The 21,051-nt window shown below is 42.8% G+C and overlaps 2 protein-coding genes across 3 annotated transcripts in view; one reads left to right on the top strand and one right to left on the bottom strand.

Annotated features, from left to right (window-relative positions):
- Positions 1-5,026: 5,026 nt before the first annotated feature.
- The window catches only part of LOC130346713 (chondroitin sulfate N-acetylgalactosaminyltransferase 2-like), a 30,985-nt gene continuing 14,960 nt past the window's right edge, over positions 5,027-21,051 (bottom strand). Inside the window, exons 4-7 of the mRNA XM_056554576.1 lie at positions 20,333-20,511; positions 18,401-18,495; positions 8,016-8,097; positions 5,027-7,520 (exon numbers count right to left, since the gene is read on the bottom strand). Coding sequence (XP_056410551.1) covers positions 7,228-7,520; positions 8,016-8,097; positions 18,401-18,495; positions 20,333-20,511 — 649 coding nt within the window. The 3' untranslated portion in view covers positions 5,027-7,227. The remainder of the gene's footprint in view (positions 7,521-8,015; positions 8,098-18,400; positions 18,496-20,332; positions 20,512-21,051) is intronic.
- On the top strand, positions 10,117-17,216 carry LOC130346712 (uncharacterized). Of its 2 annotated transcripts, none has more exons than XR_008884870.1 (2): positions 10,117-16,995; positions 17,085-17,216. XR_008884870.1 is itself a non-coding variant. In XM_056554575.1 (2 exons), the coding sequence occupies exon 2, from the start codon at positions 10,608-10,610 to the stop codon at positions 16,422-16,424; it is 5,817 nt and encodes a 1,938-aa protein (XP_056410550.1). In that variant the 5' UTR covers positions 10,117-10,331; positions 10,421-10,607; the 3' UTR covers positions 16,425-17,212. The 2 variants fall into 2 exon arrangements, 1 of the variants encoding a protein (XP_056410550.1); XM_056554575.1 differs by having other exon boundaries at positions 10,117-10,331; positions 10,421-17,212.

Genomic DNA, 21,051 nt, shown 5'->3' with positions numbered 1-21,051 from the left:
TGGGGAGCCAGAGTGGCGACCAGGGAAGCGTCCTCAAGGGGAGTGACGCTTGTGGCAAACTGGAGCAGAGGGGCGATGTCTGTGAGGGGAGCGCCTGTGTCTGCTAGAAGACTCAGGAGATGAGTCGGATGATACACCCGTATTACGCTTGCGAGAGCGGTTAATATTGGGAGAGTGTGTCTCTCAGGAGGGTCGGCGTATGGAGGACTTCTCCAAGGCCGTCACCACAGCACGGGAGACCTGAGCCAAATCGGAAATAGACTGGGAGAGGGAGGATACCCAGTCTGGAGGGATAGCCGAGCGCACAGGGTCTGGAGGAGCATCCTGAGTAGAAATACCAGGGGGGTCAGGGGAAGCAGTGGTGCAGGCGGAACAAGTGGGTTCAGCAGAACCAGACATTTTTGTATTACAGCCCTTGCAGGTATAATAGGTGACCAGGGTCCCAGTTAACTGCTTAGAGGGAGGAACAGGTCTGGGCTCGGACATAGTAAAATAAAACAGTCTCACCCGGTGTCTGTGTCCCCCAACACCGCAGCTGCTGTGAGGAGAAGTTCAGTGCAGCTGAGAGAGGGAGAGGGGAGGGGCTGAGAATGTATGGTCAATGAAAAGAGGGGGTTGTGATGAAACAAAAATGCCTCTGATTTGACCTGATAACCCCTCTGAGCACGAACAGCGCTAATTGGTGAGGATTTCACGCGCTAGGAAAAATTCCCCGCTGGCCGCGGGTGGGCGGAGCGTGCGGCCACATGTTGGGATAATGGCGCCCGCTCCCAGCCCTGAGTGCATATATCGAGCGACAGGGGAAGGGAGCGGGTAAACACGCTGCCGGCGGAAGAACTGTGTCAGGGGCGCGAGCTGCGGCCGGGCTGAAGCCGGCACTCGCACAAAATGAAAGTTGGCAGCCACGGCATGAGAGAAAGTTGCCAGCCGCGGTTGCAGGGGGAAAGTAATGCCGGCGTCTGTAAGGACCAAGGCACTAGACATACCTACACCACTGTATAACCCCCAATCCCTTCGTAAAGGAGGGCTCACAGTCCCTTCTGACCAGGCCCCCAAGTCCTCAGTGAAGAACTGCCCAGGACTGGAGCCCCTAAATAAAAAAGTGGGCCAAAAACTGGGGGTCTCCAGAGGTTGCTAGTCCCATAACCTGTAAGAAAAGGTGTGGGGGGGGGGGGAATACTCATCTCAGTCTGAAGAACTTACCTAATGAAGTCTTCAGTCAGCTTTTGTCACCTGCATCATGCCAGGCTGCAACAGCGAGACGAGCAGGGAGGTACAACCCATGAGCCATGGGTACAACCCCAGGCACTGACCGTTGGCATGAGAGGGTTGACAGTACATCCATGATGTCTGTACCCCCTCAATCGCAAATGGGGAAACAGTGAACGCTATGTTCCCACCTGAAAATAGAAAAGAAAAGGGAGATAAAATTCTAAACGTCCCTAAACTTAGAAAACAAAAAATGTGAGACCTGGTCTGGGGAGAACCCAGATCAGTGTCTGCCTCCTTAATACACTAAGCTAAAACTGATTAGCTCAGTTGCCTGGAGGCGGGTATACCCTGCTGGAAGGAGCCGACTTTTCTGTTGCCATAGAGTCAAGCCTCCCAGAGACAGCAGCATTTACCCATAGTCTGTTCCCCCCCCCCCCCCCCCCCCCCAATGGAGCCGATAGAGAAAAAAGTATTTAGTCAGCCACCAATTGCAAGTTATCCCACTTAAAAAGATGAGAGGCCTGTAATTTTCATCATAGGTATACCTCAACTATGAGAAAAAAAATCCATAAAATCACATTGTCTGATTTTTAAAGAATTTATTTGCAAATTATGGTGGAAAATAAGTATTTGGTCACCTACAAACAAGGAAGATATCTTGCTCTCACAGACCTGTAACAACTTCTTTAAGAGTATCCTCTGTCCTCCACTCACCTGTATTAATGGCACCTGTTTGAACTTGTTATCAGTATAAAAGACACCTGTCCACAACCTAAAACAGTCACACTCCAAACTTCACTATGGCCAAGACAAAAGATCTGTCGAAGAACACCAGAAACAAAATTGTAGACCTGCACCAGGCTGGGAAGACTGAATCTGCAATAGGCAAGCAGCTTTGTGTGAAGAAATCAACTGTGGGAGCAATTATTAGAAAATGGAAGACATACAAGACCACTAATCTCCCTCGATTTGGGGCTCCACGCAAGATCTCACCCCTCGGTGTCAAAATGATCACAAGTACGGTGAGCAAAAATCCCAGAACCACACAGGGGGACCTAGTGAATGACCTGCAGAGAGCTGGGACCAAAGTAACAAAGGCTACCATCAGTAACACACTGCGCCACCAGGGACTCAAATCATCAGTACCAGGTGTGTCCCCCTGCTTAAGCCAGTACATGTCCAGGCCCATCTGAAATTTGCTAGAGAGAATTTGGATGACCCAGAAGAGGATTGGGAGAATGTCATATGGTCAGATGAAACTAAAGTGGAACTTTTTGGTAAAAACTCAACTTGTCGTGTTTTTAGGAGAAAGTTGCATCCAAAGAACACCATACCTACTGTGAAGAATGCTTTGGGGCTGTTGTTCTGTCAAGGGGCCAGGACGACTGATCTGTGTAAAGGAAAGAATGAATGGTGCCATGTATTGTGAGATTTTGAATGAAAACCTCCTTCCATCAGCAAGGACATTGAAGATGAAACGTGGCTGGGTCTTTCAGCATGTCAATGACCCCAACACACCGCCTGGGCAATAAAGTAGTGGCTACATAAGAAGCATTTCAAGGTCCTGGAGTGGCCTAACCAGTCTCCAGATCTCAACCCCATAGAAAACCTTTGGAGGGAGTTGAAAGTCTGTGTTCCCAGCGACAGCCCCAAAAAAACATCACTGCTCTAGAGGAGATCTGCATGGAGGAATGGGCAAAAATACCAGCAACAGTGTGTGAAAACCTTTTGAAGACTTACAGAAAACATTTGAACTCTGTCATTGCCAACAAAGGGTATATCACAAAGTTTTGAGATTAACTTTTGTCATTGACCAAATATTTTTCCACCATGATTTGCAAATAAATTCTTAAAAAATCAGACAATTTCAGTGAATTTATAATTTTTTTCTCATTATGTCTCTCAGAGTTGAGGTAAGGCTGGGTTCACACTACGTTTTCTCCCATACGGGAGCGCATACGGCAGGGGGGAGCTAAAAGCTCGCGCTCCCGTATGTCACCGTATGCGCTCCCGTATGTCATTCATTTCAATGAGCCGACCGGAGTGAAACGTTCGGTCCGGTCGGCTCATTTTTGCGCCGTATGCGCTTTTACAACTGGACCTAAAACTGTGGTCAACCACGGTTTTAGGTCCGGTTGTAAAAGCGCATACGGTGCAAAAATGAGCCGACCGGACCGAACGTTTCACTCCGGTTGGCTCATTGAAATGAATGACATACGGGAGTGCATACGGTGACATATGGGAGCGCGAGCTTTTAGCTCCCCCTGCCGTATGCGCTCCCGTATGGGAGAAAACGTAGTGTGAACCCACCCTAAGTGGTTGACTAAATACTTTTTTGCCCTACTGTATGTATCGCTTCAGGATCTGTGCAAATAAATAGGGGTGTGTGTTTCCTGAAACATCACGCAGGAGGAAAATGTTTGCTGGTGTAGCCAAATAACATCTCACCCAAGCAGTTTGGATTGCTATTATCTGATCAGAGGATTGGAAGAAGAATCTTTCTGCAAGATAAAGGTGCAATCTTATCCCGTATACGTGTGGTGACCTAGTACAGAATCACAAGTTCTTCTGTACTCCTGCCCATCCCGTGTGGCAGATGCTGCCTCAATGTCTGTCTTGGGCCCACTCTCCTCAGGACTCTCTATAATGCACAGTATAATGCAATGTTATATAATGGTTAATGTATTGGTATTTTCTATGCACTTGTTACTTTAAGAAATCTGTAGTCACGGACCTTGTTGTTAGGGGAGTATGCAAAGGTGAACCAGGTGACTTATCTGGCCAATGGGATCTCTCTAAATTGCTCCCCTATATAGTAAGGTTAGAGTTCAGTTCTGCAAATTGTTCTGAGGTACAGTTTGGTGAAGTGTGAAGCCTGTCTGCGAGGTGATTCTGAAGGAGGCCTGAGGCCTAGTCCAACAACCATGCATCTACTACAAGTTAACCCCAGTACCCAGGTGAAAGTCAAGGCCTTGCGGTAAGCACTACAGTCCAGGGGATTAATTCAAGCCAAGTCCAAGTGTCTAGCGCGGGCTGCATACAAGTCAGTCACATACAGCACAATCAACTATAAGTCCCAGCAAGCCGATAGGCTTCCCAAAGTTCACCCTGCATGTCCTTCATGCTAATCTGAGCTGTAACAGATTGTACCACCTTTCCAACCTCAGTAAAGCAAACCAGTTATCCATAACCTTTAGAGAGGAGCGAAGTTACAGTGATTCGATTCGTCACGAACCTCGCGGCTTGGCAGTTGCCTACTTAAATTAGTTCAGCTTTCAAGGTGCTCCGGTGGGCTGGAAAGGTGGATACTGTCCTAAGAGAGTCGCTCCTAGGACTATATCCAACTTTTGCAGCCCACCGGAGCACCTGAAAGCTGAACTAATTTATGCAGGCTAAAGTCAGCAACTGCCGAGCCGAGAAGTTTGTGACAAATCAAATCACTGTAACTTCGCTCATCTCTAATAACCTTGCGTCGGAGTGATTATTTGCCCCATGTCAGGCACAGGAGAAGCTGGCCTACCTCGGGTGGTGTATAGATCAACCACGCCCTGGTGTCACGAAAAGATTACACACATTAGGGACTCATTAGGGTTATAGGTTGAACTTGATGGACTGGTCTTTTTTCAACCTTATGAACTATGTTACTATGTATTACCCTCATCCGACACCACATGTGTGTATTGACTTAGGCCCCTAGTGTAATCAGACTTTTCTTCCTGGGTGAATAAGTATATGCCCAGGTAAAGATTTACATTAGGTAAGACACTTTCAAATCCGTTACAGTTGACAATGCAGTAAAGACACTCAGTCCATAGCAAAAAATAATTTTATTTCGTCCTTATGTGCCAACGGCAACACAGGAAAAAAAAAAAAGTCTAGACTTGTCCGCAGAGTTTCTACAACCACCTACTAAAAAGCAGAAGCTCTTTGGTAAACGTGAATCTATCCTCTGGTCTTAGAATTCCACAAATGGGTTTAGAACAGTTTAGTCCAAGACAAGAAAAAAATGCCAATTAAAAATACAACAATATAAAGTACAAAACAATACTTCACATGATCCCAGTCTTCATTTCACACCTTTAATGTAATACTTGTTTCCATAGCTAGGATATAACAGAAAAAATGATACTAAAACAGTACCAGATACCAGAACAACAACAATGTACCTTTATAACGGAATCATTCTAATCTGTATGTAAAAGAATATTGGAACAATATCCACCTACAGTAATCCCAGGTGACAATAGACTTACGTACCGAAATTGGTTGGCAGATCACCCCACAGTCTGTCATGTTCTTTGTCAAAGTGATCCTGCAAAGGTGGCATGTTTTGAGCGGACCTTGTCTTTTTTGGTCACTGCTAATATCAGATTTATCAGAGGCTGCAGGTACACTACTGTATGTTCGTGTGAACATGGCCCTATAGAACACTCAATATAAACATGCTTTTATTTTGTGCTCTGTTTTGCTGACTGCAACAACTCCGAATCCCCAGGATGGTTTAGAAAATAAAACTATTGGTTGACAGATGAGCCCAGCTTAAGCAACGCCCTTAACCACATTCACTCCATTGTAGTGGAACAGTGACTACCCATGGTTGTCCAAAATTAGCCCCCCATAGCGGTCGTCACTTTTTTTCCCTTGCTTACTGGTGCAAATTTTGCAGAAAAGTTTTTTTTCTTCTTTTTTTTATTATAAAACCACAATTCTAATTTCAATATAATAATAAAAACACACAAACAAATAAAAAAGTTTTAAAGGAGTATTCTATTGACTAAAAATGTATCCACTACAGACAGGAAAGGGAATAAGTCATTGTGCGAGATCCTCAACTGTAATCTAAACGTGGACCTGACTCTCCCCGCTTAATGGGTGGTAGGTTGGCACTCATTGTCTATAGAGCCGTTGGAGATGGCACACACACACGCACACACCCTCCTTCTCTGTACTCTCTGATGGCTCCATAGACAAGGTGGTAGAGTGGAAGGTCCCAGAGGTCACCCCCTTGCAATTATAACATTTCTGTGAATAGGGGATTTTTTAGTTGCTGGAATACCCCTTTAACAACTCTGCAAATACCCACATTGGTAACTGGAGTACCCATCAAGCATCATAATTACAGAATATTCTGAATCAATCAATGTATCTATAAATTAACATGTTGTGTAACATACAGTGAAATGATGTGAACATCAAGTGATAATCCGGTCCTTAAACTGCATTTTTAAACTTGTAATAAAAAAAAATAAAACTGGAATCTTACTGGTTTATGACCATCTCCAAATGTTTGTCTAAGCGTTGCTCAATTTATAGGATGGAACTGGCATCGATGGCATTTAGGACTGTTATTGTGCTTATTTGTGTGCGCTAATGGGTGCAGCTACCACACAAAGCAGCTGTAGATTAGGGATGAGGATACTGTATCCTTGGTACCTTGTGCTAGGTATACGAAGCATTATAAAGCAAAACAATTCTATAAAATACACAAAACAAAAGGTTGTGCAGGTGCGATATGCTGTGCGTACGTACACACACATTATACATACGTGCACTTCTATTTACAGTACTTGGTAACGTGTCACTGTACTGCACAGAGTATATTGACTATTTCTGCGTGTCTGAAGTATTAAGGCACATAGGAGCTGGAAGCTACCAGGCCTTAATGTACCATTTTGGTTCCCATTCTGTGCCGATGGCATGCTTAATGTCCAATGCTGATACAGAAAGATGATATGTCTATCACGATTTCAACGCTGTTAAATATTAACCATATATTCCTAGGCAGGCATAACAGATAGTGTGCAGGTGCTATATTGCTTTAGAGAATCCCTGCTCTGAATATTTTTACCAGCATAATAATGAATAGTATGAGACTCATTGCCATGCCTTAATGTGAGAGGATTAAAGATGGTTAAAGCCCTGCACAGGGTCCCACATCCAAAAACATATGGTCCACATTCTATTAGTAGCCTGTAACATAAGCTCAATTTTTATCTTCCATGTAAAATGTCATGTTTATGCCTCTGATTCATTGTTCGTCCTGAAGGCTTGCTTGCGCAAGTGGGTCTCAATTTCCTCTCGGAAGACCAGCATGCCGAGGTGAGGGTGGGATGCCTCATTCATAGCCTTGGATTGAATGCACATACGATATTGCTCCGGAGTGAGTTCATCCACACAGTGCTTCTCATGCCACAAATGGAACAGGCTGGGCACCGGAGTACGGATCACAATCAGATCCCCGTGCAGGTACTTCCTGTAAAGGTGAACATCCTCTCCTCCCCATCCTCTGACCTCCAAGTCAAAGCCACCTGCAAAACAAACAAAATATGGTCAACATAGAATCGTTAAATGCATGCATGTTTTTATCTGCCAGTAGAGGGAGCCAAAACTAATACTGCATACAGAAAAAAACAGAAGGAAGACATACAATCATGGTTTTAGAAAAAAAAATGTAATCCTATGAATAAAGGCAAAAAATAATTAAATGAAAAAAAGAGAATCCATTGTAAAATATGTTTGTATGTGATAGCCTAATGTGAACTTTATAAGAACTGTGTTTATACTGCTGAATTTCAGTTACATGCATTTATATATACATGTAGATAGTTGCATGCACACACACACACAGATGTTAAATGGATACATCTATGTTATTCTCACATTTAGCATTTACAAATCAATTGATGATAAACAATACTATTGTGCAGGAGAGGAGGAAGAACTGGACATAGATCAATGCAGTCCAAGCATATATAGTACAATAAAGTACAGAATTACAGGATTTCACTATGTTTACCACTCACCAATTGTCAGGAAATCTGATTTGTACTGACAGGTCATTCCGAACCCAAAGTCCCTCCAGAATCCAGAGTCTTTCTTATGGACCTTGAAATAAAGGACAAGAAAGAGTCAAAAAATCTTTAAGTTTCTCAGCATTCATCTTTTAGAAATAAATTGTTTGGCAAATTCATATAATAGCATTCACATTCTACATTGAGCCTGAATCAAATTACATACTGCCTATACAAAACATATATGCCAATTACTAAACACCGATACCAACCAGTAATATGGCAAAAGTAAGCAGCTAGCGATACCAATATAAGCTACCTACCCCTCCGATATAGGGAACTTCATATGCATTCGCCGCAGCGCTATCCGCGATACAGCGCCCTTCCGCGCGCCGGCATGCATGTGTTTGATGACACCGCACGCAAACTTATGCGGCAGCCGGCCCTTACCGCGATCCGCTTCCAGGGCCCCTGATGACGTTCACATCACGTGAATAAACCACATGAAGAGCCAGCTGACATCTAGTCACGTGATCTAGTCATGAAAACACACTGTTTATTCAATACCACAGTGTGTGTGAGGCCGCATCACTTAACCCCTTGGTAACGAAAAATACCAAAAATACACACAGCTGATAAATGTTTACAATAATTCCTGTGGATAAGGGTACACTGTGGTATTATGACCATGGCAACCACATAGGAGTAGGGCTAATGATACTTCACCCAAAATATTCCCCAATACAAAGAAAGATGGGGGGGGGGGGGGGGGGGGGAATATAATATTAGTAGCTAATTCTCCCTAAACAGAATAGTCCTACTGCCCTAATGATTCATGATATAACTCTCCACTCCATCTTCTCATTCGTCCACTATATTGTCATTATTATTAAGGGGGAAAGAAATACTTATACAAAGCCATATTCGCCCTTTCATAATTAAAGATGGAATATAACAGATTAGTTGTTAGAGGGGCACTACTCTCTCTCTGGCTTTAAAGATCCAAAGTCCAACACCTACTTTCCCTGCCTTTTGAGGGACCAACCTCCTTAATAGGGTGGCCTCAACCATGGTGACATTCCCTTCTCTAAGTGAGGGACCTAGAGGGATAATATCCTAGGGAAAGGAAAGAGCAGAAAAAGAGGTACATGTGGTCCTTTCCCTAGGATGTTATCCCGCTAGGTCCCTCACTTAGTTAGAGAAGGGAATGTAACCATGAAACCATGGTTGAGACCACAATATTAAGGAGGTTGGTCCCTCAAAAGGCAGGGAAATTAGGTATGGGACTTTAGCTGTTAGAGGGGCACTAGTGTCTCCGGCTTTAAGATCTAATCTGTTATATTCCATCTTTAATTATAAAAGCAGAAGAGAAGGCACTCCATAGGGTAACCCCACCGGACATAGGGGGGAGGGGAGAGTGAAGTCTAATTTTAACTGCTCACCCTGGGTGGTTGTGTAGCAGCATACACCACATTGGGAAACGCTTGGATACAATGGTCCGTCTGCAGCCCTCCTGGTGTGGATTCCACAACGTATGCATACAAGAGAAGGCTTCAATAATAAAATCAGGAGTACATCGGCGCTGAACGGACCCAGGACACAGCAAGGTAGGAAGATAAAATCCAATTTATTCGATGTAACGCACGGAAAAGCGTTGCATCGAATAAATTGGATTTTATCTTCCTACCTTGCTGTGTCCTGGGTCCGTTCAGCGCCAATGTACTCCTGCTTTTATTATTGAAGCCTTCTCTTGTATGCATACGTTAATTATAAAAGATAGATTATGGCTTCGTATTATTTCCCCTTAATAATAATGACAAAATAGTGGACGAATATGAAGATGGAGTGGAGAGTTATATCGTGAATCATTAGGGCAGTAGGACTATTCTGCTTAGGGAGAATTAGCTACTAATATTATAGTATCCCAACCCCCCCAATCTTTCTTTGTATAGGGGAATATTTTGGGTGAAGTATCATTAGCCCTACTCCCTGTAACACTCACCACCCCCCCCCCCCCCCCTTTTCTAATGTGAAGTTAGAATTATGATCAATTTATCTCTAATTAACTGTCCTTTATTGTCCTGTAAAATATCTATATGTGGTTGCTGTGCTGCCTTTTTAGGTTAACTGCATTATAATGATAGGTTGTGTAGTGTACCACTGCCATCTAGTGGCAGAAGTTAATATCAGCTTTACTTACACAGATAGTTTATACAGACAGGAAGTGACCTTTGTTCCAGGAAGCTCTTCCACCATCTTGAGGTCATTCTTCCACTGGGCAGGCAGCATGTATCTATCTCTCCCATGAGGTTTGGGACATCATCACCTGTAAGTGCCTTTCTGCTTAGTTATTTGTCATTTATGCTAGGCTAATGATTCCATGTGTACTGATATGTTGTTATTGTATTGTATTGCAGTTTCACAGACTAAAATAAAGTTGGAGTCCTCTGGTGGACAATACAAGCATGGGCTTCTGTTTACTGGAGTCTCTAACAAGTGTTTAGCTGTCCGTTTAGAACCACACATAGTCAGTGTTTTGAGAGCGGAACAGTGAAAAGGTGGTAGCACAACAAGCCTGGAGATAGTAGTTGCTGCACAGACAGAATGAGTCTAAGATCAGGAAGTCAGTATAATGCTGAAGATCAGCTACCCGGGACACATCAAGGCAGGGAGAGCGCGCCAAGTGTCCAGCAGGATGATGTACGCTCACGCTCATCTAGATCAGCAAGGTCCAGTCAGATTTCATCAGCAAGTGCCCTTTTTGCCAGGGCTCGCGCCAAAGCAGAGGCTGCTCGCGTTCAGCTAGAATTTGCTGAGAAAGAGGCTGCCATTATGAAGGAAAGATCAGAGAAAGAGGCTGCCATTATGAAGGAAAGATCAGAGAAAGAGGCTGCCATTATGAAGGAAAGATCAGAGAAAGAGGCTGCCATTATAAAAGAAAAAACTGAACAGGAAGCAAAGTTGCATATTCTTCAACGTCAGTGTGCAGCCGCTGCTGCAGCAGCAGAAGCAGCAGCTTATGCGGATATTGAGCGGTCTGGAATGGAATCTATCCACGAAGGCCCAGATGTGCCCGAGAAACCGCTTTCCTCTGCAGAACGCACTAGGGCGTATGTCCAAGATATTTCAAGTGGCAGCTCAACAATACCGTTTCTCAATCCAAAGTCAGCTGAATTTAAACCAAAACCATCAGAACTCCTGAGCGCACGAAAACAAACCCATGAGGCTGGCAGTACCAGAGTGATAAAAGAAGAATCCTCACCGCAGCAACCCAAACACCAGAGCATGCAAGACGTCACTAAATATCTTATCCGTAAAGAAATGGTTAATACAGGCTTCCTCAAGTTTGATGACTGCCCAGAAAATTACTGGGCATGGAAGGCTTCTTTTCTGAATGCAGTCAAAGACTTGGACTTAACAGCAGCTGAGACGCTAGACCTGATGGTAAAGTGGCTTGGGTCTGAGTCTGCAGAGCATGCAAGAAGGATGCGCAGGATACACCTATTTAACCCTTCAGTAGGACTCGATATGGCCTGGCAAAGGCTAGAAGAAAGATATGGATCACCAGAGGCAATTGAAGGTGCTCTGATGAAAAGACTGGAGTCTTTCCCTAAGCTAAACAGCAAAGACAATTTAAAACTGCAAGAGCTGGGTGATATTCTTTGGGAAGTCCAGTGTGCCAAAGAAGAAGGTTATTTAAGGGGACTTGCACATTTAGATACTGCCAACGGTACTAAGCCTATAGTGGAGAAACTACCTCACCACCTGCAAGAGAAATGGGTGAGTGTTGGAGCTAAATACAAAGAAGAACATGGTGTCCCCTTCCCCCCTTTCTTTGTGTTTTCTAGGTTTGTACAGCAGCAAGCTAAGATGAGGTGCGATCCCAGTTTTTCCTTCATCACCAGCAGCCAACTGCCTAAGGCAGAAAAGCCACCTAGATCCTACAATAGGACTTCAGTGATCACCCACAAGACAACAGTTCCCTCTGAGGACCCAGGAGATTCAAGCAGCTACAAGGTAAACACCTTTGAAGGCCCTGACAGACTTTGCCCACTTCATAAAAAGCCCCATCCTCTAAACAAGTGCAAAGGGTTCAAAAGTAAACCTATCAAGGAAAGGTTAGCCTTTCTTAGACAAAACGGCATATGCTTCAAGTGTTGTGAATCCACCAAACATATAGCTAAAGACTGCAAAATACAAGCAAATTGCTCAGAATGTGGCAGTGACAGACACATCTCAGCTCTGCACCCCAATACTTTGCATCAACCATTAGAGGTCACTGAAACCCCAAAAGATGAGGGCAGGGAGCAAAAAGATAAATCAGCTATCCCAGTAATGTCCAAATGCACTGAAATCTGTGGTGACAGTACAAATCCACGATCATGTTCCAAGATCTGCCTAGCAACAGTGTACCCCACAGGGAAAAGAGAAAAGGCAGTAAAGATGTATGTGGTTCTGGATGAACAAAGTAACAGGTCGCTGGCAAGGTCAGACTTTTTTGATGCCTTCAACATTACATCAAGGGCAGTTCCATACACCCTAAAGACATGTGCAGGAGTGATAGAAACTTCAGGGAGAAGAGCTACTGACTTTACTATTGAGTCTCTTGACAAGAGGATCCATCTCTCACTTCCCACTTTGATAGAGTGTGATATGATACCAGATGATAAATCAGAGATCCCTACACCAGAAGTGGCCCTTCATCATCCTTATCTTAATGCAATATCTCACCTTATTCCAGCTGTCCAGACAGACGTCTCTATTCTTCTACTTCTTGGAAGAGACATTCTACAGGTGCATAAGGTACGCCAACAAATTAATGGACCATTTAATGCCCCCTATGCGCAAAGACTTGACTTGGGGTGGGTTATAGTTGGAGAAGTTTGTTTGGGAGCAGCTCATCGGCCTGACAGTGTCAACACTTCTAAGACATCTGTGTTAACAAATGGACGCACGTCCCTTCTCAGTCCATGCCAAAACAGCTTTGTTGTTAAAGAAACCCTAAAACCATACTGTGGCTCTCCTTCCAGTTATGATAGGAATATTAGTAGTGGTCTGAAGACCGACAATTTAGGGAACTCAGTGTTCCAGAAGACAAAAGATGATGACAAACAAGCAATGTCCATAGATGATCAAACCTTTCTCCACATCATGGATAAAGAGACTTTCCAAGATAAGAACAACAATTGGGTAGCCCCTTTACCTTTTCGCAAACCAAGGTGTTATTTACCTAGTAACAGAGAGCAAGCCATGAAGCGCTTAAACACACTACGCAAAACTTTGCAAAGAAAGCCTGAAGTGAAAAAAGACTTTACAGAATTTATCAAAAGGATGCTGGACAATAATCATGCTGAATTAGCACCATCACTGGATAAAGGTAAAGAACACTGGTATCTGCCAATGTTTGGCGTTTACCATCCACACAAGCCAGATCAAATAAGAGTTGTGTTCGATTCCAGTGCTCAACAGGAAGGCATTTCACTAAATGATGTACTGCTGAGTGGCCCAGACCTAAACAACACACTTCTGGGTGTCCTCTTACGCTTCAGGAAGGAGCCTATTGCCTTCACAGCTGATGTGCAACAGATGTTTTATTGTTTTCTAGTGAGAGAGGACCATCGAGACTACCTGCGTTTCCTGTGGTACAAGGATAACGACATAGATAAAGAGGTAACAGAGTACAGAATGAGAGTACATGTTTTTGGTAACAGCCCTTCCCCCGCTGTTGCCATATATTGTATGCGGAAAGCTGCCCAGAAAGGTGCAGAACGTTATGGTCAAGATGCCAAGCACTTTGTGATGAGACATTTCTATGTAGATGACGGACTTGCTTCAGCGAACACACCTGAAGGAGCAGTTAACATTCTCAACAAAGCAAAACAAATGCTGGCAGAGTCTAATCTGCGACTACATAAGATTGCCTCTAACAGCAAACAAGTCATGGAAGCTTTCACCGCAGAAGACAGAGCTAAAGACCTCAAAGACCTTTGCCTGGGAACAGACACCCTTCCATTGCAGAAAAGTCTAGGCCTAAGCTGGGATCTAGATAAAGACTGTTTTGTGTTTCAGGTTTCTTCAGCAGAAAAGCCATTCACAAGAAGAGGGATCCTATCCACTGTTAACAGTCTCTACGACCCTCTCGGGTTTGTGGCACCAGTCACCATAAAAGGTAAGGCCTTAGTTCGTGAACTATCAAGTGGAGAAAGTGAGTGGGATGCCTTACTTCCACAAGAAAGACTCCAAGAGTGGGTCCAATGGACAGAGTCTTTACAAGCCTTACAATGTTTACAAATATCCAGGTGTTATGTACCTCTTTCATTGTCACAGGCCTGCAAAAAAGAACTGTACATCTTTTCAGATGCATCTGTTATAGCAATAGGTGCCGTTGCTTACTTGAAGGTAAGCGATGTAGGAAATGTCTGCCATGTTGGATTTGTTATGGGAAAATCCAAGCTAAGTCCTAGGCCAGCACACACAATCCCACGTCTAGAGTTATGTGCAGCTGTACTAGCGGTTGAACTGTATGAGCTAGTGAGAGACGAGATAGACCTAGACCTAGATGCTGTGAAATTCTTTACAGACAGTAAAACAGTCCTAGGCTATATCTGCAACACTACAAAGAGATTCTTTTTATATGTTTCTAATCGGGTGAACAGGATCAGACAAACAACACGTCCAGAGCAATGGTTCTATGTGCCCTCAGAACAAAATCCTGCAGATTATGCTACCAGGCCTACACAGATAGCTTGCCTTCAGAACTCTATATGGTTTTCAGGGCCAACTTTTCTGTATCAGACGGCTGTAGATAGTCCTGACACCAATGTTTACCCTTTAGTGGAGCCCGAAGCTGATCCTGAAATTAGGTCAGAAGTAGTAAGCTTCAGTACTAAAGCCCTTGACGCTAGACTGCAGCCACATCGTTTTTTAAGATTTTCGGACTGGAAGAGACTGAACAGGGTTATAGCGAAGTTAATCCATGTTACCAAAAGCTTCCAAAAGAAACCTAATGATGATCAACCTGGAAGTTGGAGAGTTTTCCATGAAAGGGTTAGTTTAGAAGAACTTTCACTAGCCAAGAGAGTTATAATTTCTTCTGTACAGCGCACATGTTTCAGGCAAGAATATGACTGTATTGAACAGCAAAAGATGCTTCCTAAACATAGCCGTCTTACAAAACTAAGTCCCTTTATAGATCAATATGGATTATTGAGAGTAGGTGGCCGTTTATCTTATGCCACGCTGTCAGATGAAGAGAAACAGCCTGTCATCATTCCTCACGATCACTACATTGCTACCTTGATCATAAGATATTATCACAGTCAAACAGTACACCAAGGGCGACACATTACTGAAGGTGCAATCAGAGCTGCAGGATTCTGGATTCTTGGTGGAAAACGTCTAGTGTCTGCAATCATTCACAAATGTGTCGTATGCCGTAAGCTCAGAGGGAGATTTGAAAGCCAAAAGATGGCAGAATTACCAAAAGATAGAGTCAATCCTGAACCTCCATTCACTAGTGTGGGTGTTGATGTGTTTGGTCCCTGGGAAGTTGTAACACGCCGAACTAGAGGAGGCAGCGCTGACAGCAAACGCTGGGCTGTTCTTTTCACGTGTCTTTCTATAAGAGCAGTGCATATAGAATTGATTGAGTCCATGTCAGCATCCAGTTTCATCAATGCTCTGAGAAGATTCTTTTCTGTTCGTGGTCCGGCTAAGTTGATTCGCTCAGATAGAGGTACGAACTTTGTAGGAGCATGCAAGGAGCTGCATATATGCTCAAATGATGCAGAACTTCTAGATTATCTCCAAGACAAAGGATGTACATGGCTCTTTAACACTCCACACTCATCTCACATGGGAGGTGCTTGGGAGAGATTAATTGGTGTGGCTAGACGAATTTTAGATGCAATGTTGCTCCAATCCAAACCCACTCACCTGACTCATGAGACTTTGAGTACTTTCATGGCAGAAGTTATGGCCATCATTAATTCAAGACCTTTGGTACCAATATCTACAGATCCAGATAACCCAACAGTTCTTACCCCTGCTATGCTCTTGACCCAAAAGGTAGACTCTTTATCAGCCCCCTGTGGAGACTTTAGTACAACAGAACTTCATGCAAAGCAATGGAAACAAGTCCAATGTCTGGCTGATACATTTTGGAAGAGATGGAGGAGAGATTACCTATTTACCTTACAAAGTCGCAAGAAATGGGCAGAGACTGGTCCCAATGTCAAGGTGGGAAATGTTGTGTTATTGAAAGATATTCAAGAAAGCAGAAATAACTGGCCTATGGGAATTGTCACAAATACGTTGCCAAGTAAAGATGGTAATGTCAGAAAGGTTGAAGTAAAAGTCACGAAACAAGGGACTGTTAAAGTGTACGCCAGACCAGTTTCTGATGTCATTGTTCTCCTTTGAGTATTTCTATTCTGTTATTGGCTCAATACATAACTAAGAGCTTGTCACTGAGAGTTTTCAAATGTGACACTTGCCACGAGCTGAATTCCATTCTGTGGATTACAAATGGGGTAGGAGATAGTTTGGCCTAGTGCGGCTTCTCCTATCTGAAGATGGGTTTATGGACAGAACTATTTCTTCATGTGGATTACCGGCTTGAAGTGCCACAGCCAAGAGACACTGATATTGTGGACTTATGTTATAGTTTGTTACTAGTTCTGGTCAGGAATACAATATCTTATTAATATGTTTTTCCCTGTACATCAGATATGTATAGGTAGTGATATAATGTATTATATCAGGCAGGGAGTGTGCTGCCTTTTTAGGTTAACTGCATTATAATGATAGGTTGTGTAGTGTACCACTGCCATCTAGTGGCAGAAGTTAATATCAGCTTTACTTACACAGATAGTTTATACAGACAGGAAGTGACCTTTGTTCCAGGAAGCTCTTCCACCATCTTGAGGTCATTCTTCCACTGGGCAGGCAGCATGTATCTATCTCTCCCATGAGGTTTGGGACATCATCACCTGTAAGTGCCTTTCTGCTTAGTTATTTGTCATTTATGCTAGGCTAATGATTCCATGTGTACTGATATGTTGTTATTGTATTGTATTGCAGTTTCACAGACTAAAATAAAGTTGGAGTCCTCTGGTGGACAATACAAGCATGGGCTTCTGTTTACTGGAGTCTCTAACAAGTGTTTAGCTGTCCGTTTAGAACCACACATAGTCAGTGTTTTGAGAGCGGAACAGTTGCCATTGTCATAATACCGCAATGTGTACCATTATCCACAGGAATTATTATAAACATCTATCAGCAATGCGTATTTTGGTGTTTTTCTTTACCAAGGGGTTAAGTGATGCAGCCTCACACGTTGTGGTATTGAATAAACAGTGTGTTTACATGATTAGATCACGTGAAGCTGTTGCGCTCACTTGACTAGATGTCAGCTGGCTCGTCATGTGGTTTATTCACGTGACATGAATGTCATCAGGGGCGTGGATAGGGATCTCCGGTGATACACACTGATGAACCGCAAGTAATTCGTCAAGCCCCGGAAGCTGATCTCGGTAACGGCCGGCTGCCACAGAAGTTTGCGTGAAGTCATCAAACACATGCATGCCGGCGTGCGGAAGGGCGCTGTATCGCGGATAGCGCTGCGGCGAATGCATATGACGCGCCCCATATCGGAGGGTAGGTAGCTTATATTGGTATCACTAGCTGCTTACTTTTGTCATATTACTGGTTGGTATCGGTGTAGAGTAATTGGCATATATGTTTTGTATAGGCATGTGCTGTATCTAAACCAGACTCAATTACGGACATCATCCCATATCGAGGGGAGTAACTGCTTCTAATTTCCTTGAGAAACCCCTTATCCTGGGGGGGGGGAAACATGTCGGAACAGAGGAAACTGTATTGTTTTTTTAATTTCACATTTTTCACGGGTGTTTATTGTTTTCCATGTCTGGTGCCTTTTGGTGAGTGAAAACATCTACACATATCCTAATGGGTTATATCCGAACATCTTCTATGGGTATATGTGCTGATACCTGTGCAATTTATCAGGTACATAGGTCTAATGAGATAAGGCACCAGAAATTGATGTATTAACATGAGACTATGATGTGGATGATTGCTGAATGCTATCAGTAGACTGAATAATCACCATTGTACACCTAAGCCCAGACAACAGGGGATATTATTGATGTCACTATAATTTTTTTTTCTTTTTTGTCACAGAGGTATATTTTAATGCATACCAATAAATACGTGATTTTATTGACACAAGGGTCGTAAAAAAGGCTGTGAGAAACAGTAGACTAGTAAGAAACAAAAAGTTGAATTTGGGTTTATCCGCTAGTTTCAAAAGAAGACACAATCTGCAAGTTAACAGAAGGAGTTTTCGTCAGAACAAAAAAAGTGGAACTTACCAGTTGCTGCTCCACGGGCGGTGGTACCTCCAGATTGGCATACACAATAGCAGGATTGTAAAGGCTAAACACAACTGGGTAGAACACCTTCTTACCTACACCATTAAGATAAAGAGATACTTACTAATATTAATGGAAAAATAATTTCTGGACTCCTTTACTAAACATACTATAATATTAAGCCCATTCTGGAGTTAGAAAAAATTAAAATAAAAAAAAAGTCAGATTTGAGAGAATGCCAACATCCTAAGGCATTTTCCAAAAATGATATCTTAGAAACACCAATATTTGTAAGCATACAAAAAGAAAATATATACGATAAATTGCATTGACTCCTGGACACTCCCCAGTCCCTTTGGCCAGAGCTATGTTTACACCAAAATGCTTTAACATGAAATCTGCCATGGCCACTGTGTGGTGTCATGTCTGTGGACAAACAATGTCTCTAATGCCCCCTCCAACTTTCTAATATGCAGAACTGTTTGCAGAGGAGATTAACACACACTAAATATAATTTTATGAAATCCAGGAGGTTTTATCAGTTTTTTTCCCCTTCCCAGAAGAGGAACAGGAGAGGAATACACCAACAATATTAGAACATCCTACCATGGAAGGACATGTCAGAATTAAAGGGGTATTCCAGGAAAAAAATTTTTAATATATCAACTGCCTCCAGAAAGTTAAACAGATTTGTAAATTAGAAAGAACTCCGTCCGGCACCAAGGTATGGGGTAAAAAAGGCTTGTCTTTATTTATTCCACAGCAGGATACATACAGATAAAGATGTCTGACGCGTTTCGCCCTTTGCAGGGCTTAATCGTAGACTAATACATCTTATAACAAACACGATTAAAATACTGAGCGGTCCGGTCACATGACCTACCGCATCATCACATTAAAATTGCATGGAAAAACTGGATACCTGGATAATACATGGATCACACCCTATTTTAGGAAAACCTGAGGTGGCTCTCTACGAGCTAATTCACACCATCCTATTTGGCCGTTACTCCTGTGTGCGAATTTTATCCTAGATTTATACCAATATGGCTGTAAGCCTGACTATTTTGATAATCCCAAATATTAAATACAATTAGTATGAAACAGAAGGGCCATCTATAAAAATTGTATCGCTTATAGGAATGGTAGAGACGACGAAATGACTAATACTATCTGAGATCTGGTTTAAGGCTATACGGTATTTCTGAGATAGTGCCAAACTCACTCTTATTTTTATTTATTATTTTTACTTTTATTTTATTTAAATTTTCTGTTATTCTAGATATTAAAGCCTGTAATGATTTTACTGATAGAAATGAATTCTACATATATTCATCACAGCAGTCCGCAGCACAGGTGCAGGAGGTGTCCGGAGCTGGTGAGAACGGTATCCATATCCCTTTGCCTTACAAGATTTGTAAATTACTTCTATTAAAAAATCTTAATCCTTTCAGTACTTATGAACTTCTGAAGTTAAGGTTGTTCTTTTCTGTTCCTCTCTGAAGACACCTGTCTCGGGAAATGCCCAGTTTAAAAGCAAATCCCCATAGAAAACCTCTTCTAAACTGGGCGTTTCCCAAGACAGGTGTCATCAGAGAGGACTTGGACAGAAAAGAACAACTTTAACCTCAGAAGCTCATAAATACTGAAAGGATTAAGATTTTTTAATAGAAGTAATTTACAAATCTGTTTAACTTTCTGGAGCCAGTTGATATATATAAAAAAAAGTTTTTCCCTGGAATACCCCTTTAAGTATTTTGACTCCATCAGGATCCTGAATCTTTGGAGGCTTGCATTACCACCATGACTAATATTTTCAGCAGATACAAATGGAAACTCCAGTGGACATCAGCTTTGGATTTCACTTTTTCTCATCATAAAATCAACGGCTAATAGGCTAATGTTCAATTTTAAACAAACCTGTTCACTCACCAGTTTCTGCATTCAGTCGACAGGTGTCCAGAAACCCAGGTGTGAAGTATATGTCAACATCACAGAAGAAAAGCAGAACATCGCCCTTATCCCAGGCTCGAGCTCCTACTTCTAATCCACGTCCCCTGCTGAACTCCTCCTTCAGTGGGATTAGGGTGTAGTTATGGAAGTTGGTTTCACTGTAGCAGGAGAAGACAACAACCTAAGATTATCACCTATCTTTAGACCAACCGTCTAGTCCTGGCCTAAAACCGATATACAAGTCTTTACCCGTAGGGGATGCTACACTGCTGTTTATTTTCCTCAGACCTTGGGGCTATTTCAGCTCTGCTCTATGAGGACAGGCCTGCATTGCCTAAAGGAAGTCTGAGGTAGAGACACCCCTCCTGTATTCTGATGGATTCCGGCTGTTGCTCTCTCCCTCCTCCATGCTGCTCTGCCTCCTTAGAGAGACAATATTCATTACAGCAACAATATTCACACTACAAAAGCCCCAGGGAAAAATTATGAACATCAGGTAAGTGTGACACAGGAGCTTTAGTAAGGGAGAGTCTAAAAGGGGGTCACTTTAAAGGGGGTTCTCTGGCCAAAAACTATGCATGGCCTATGAGTTAATCACGAGGCACTCCACTATTCAGCAGATCACCCCCCGAAATAAACAATGTAGAGGGGCTAGAAGCTTCCGTACATGTTTGCAGTAGTAACAATGGGTTACTGCA

Source organism: Hyla sarda, unplaced genomic scaffold (assembly GCF_029499605.1).
Source record: "Hyla sarda isolate aHylSar1 unplaced genomic scaffold, aHylSar1.hap1 scaffold_80, whole genome shotgun sequence".
NCBI classification, from domain to species: Eukaryota; Metazoa; Chordata; class Amphibia; order Anura; family Hylidae; genus Hyla; species Hyla sarda.
The sequence above is the reverse complement of the archived record's forward strand: the minus strand, read 5'-3'. Positions and strand labels throughout refer to the sequence as shown.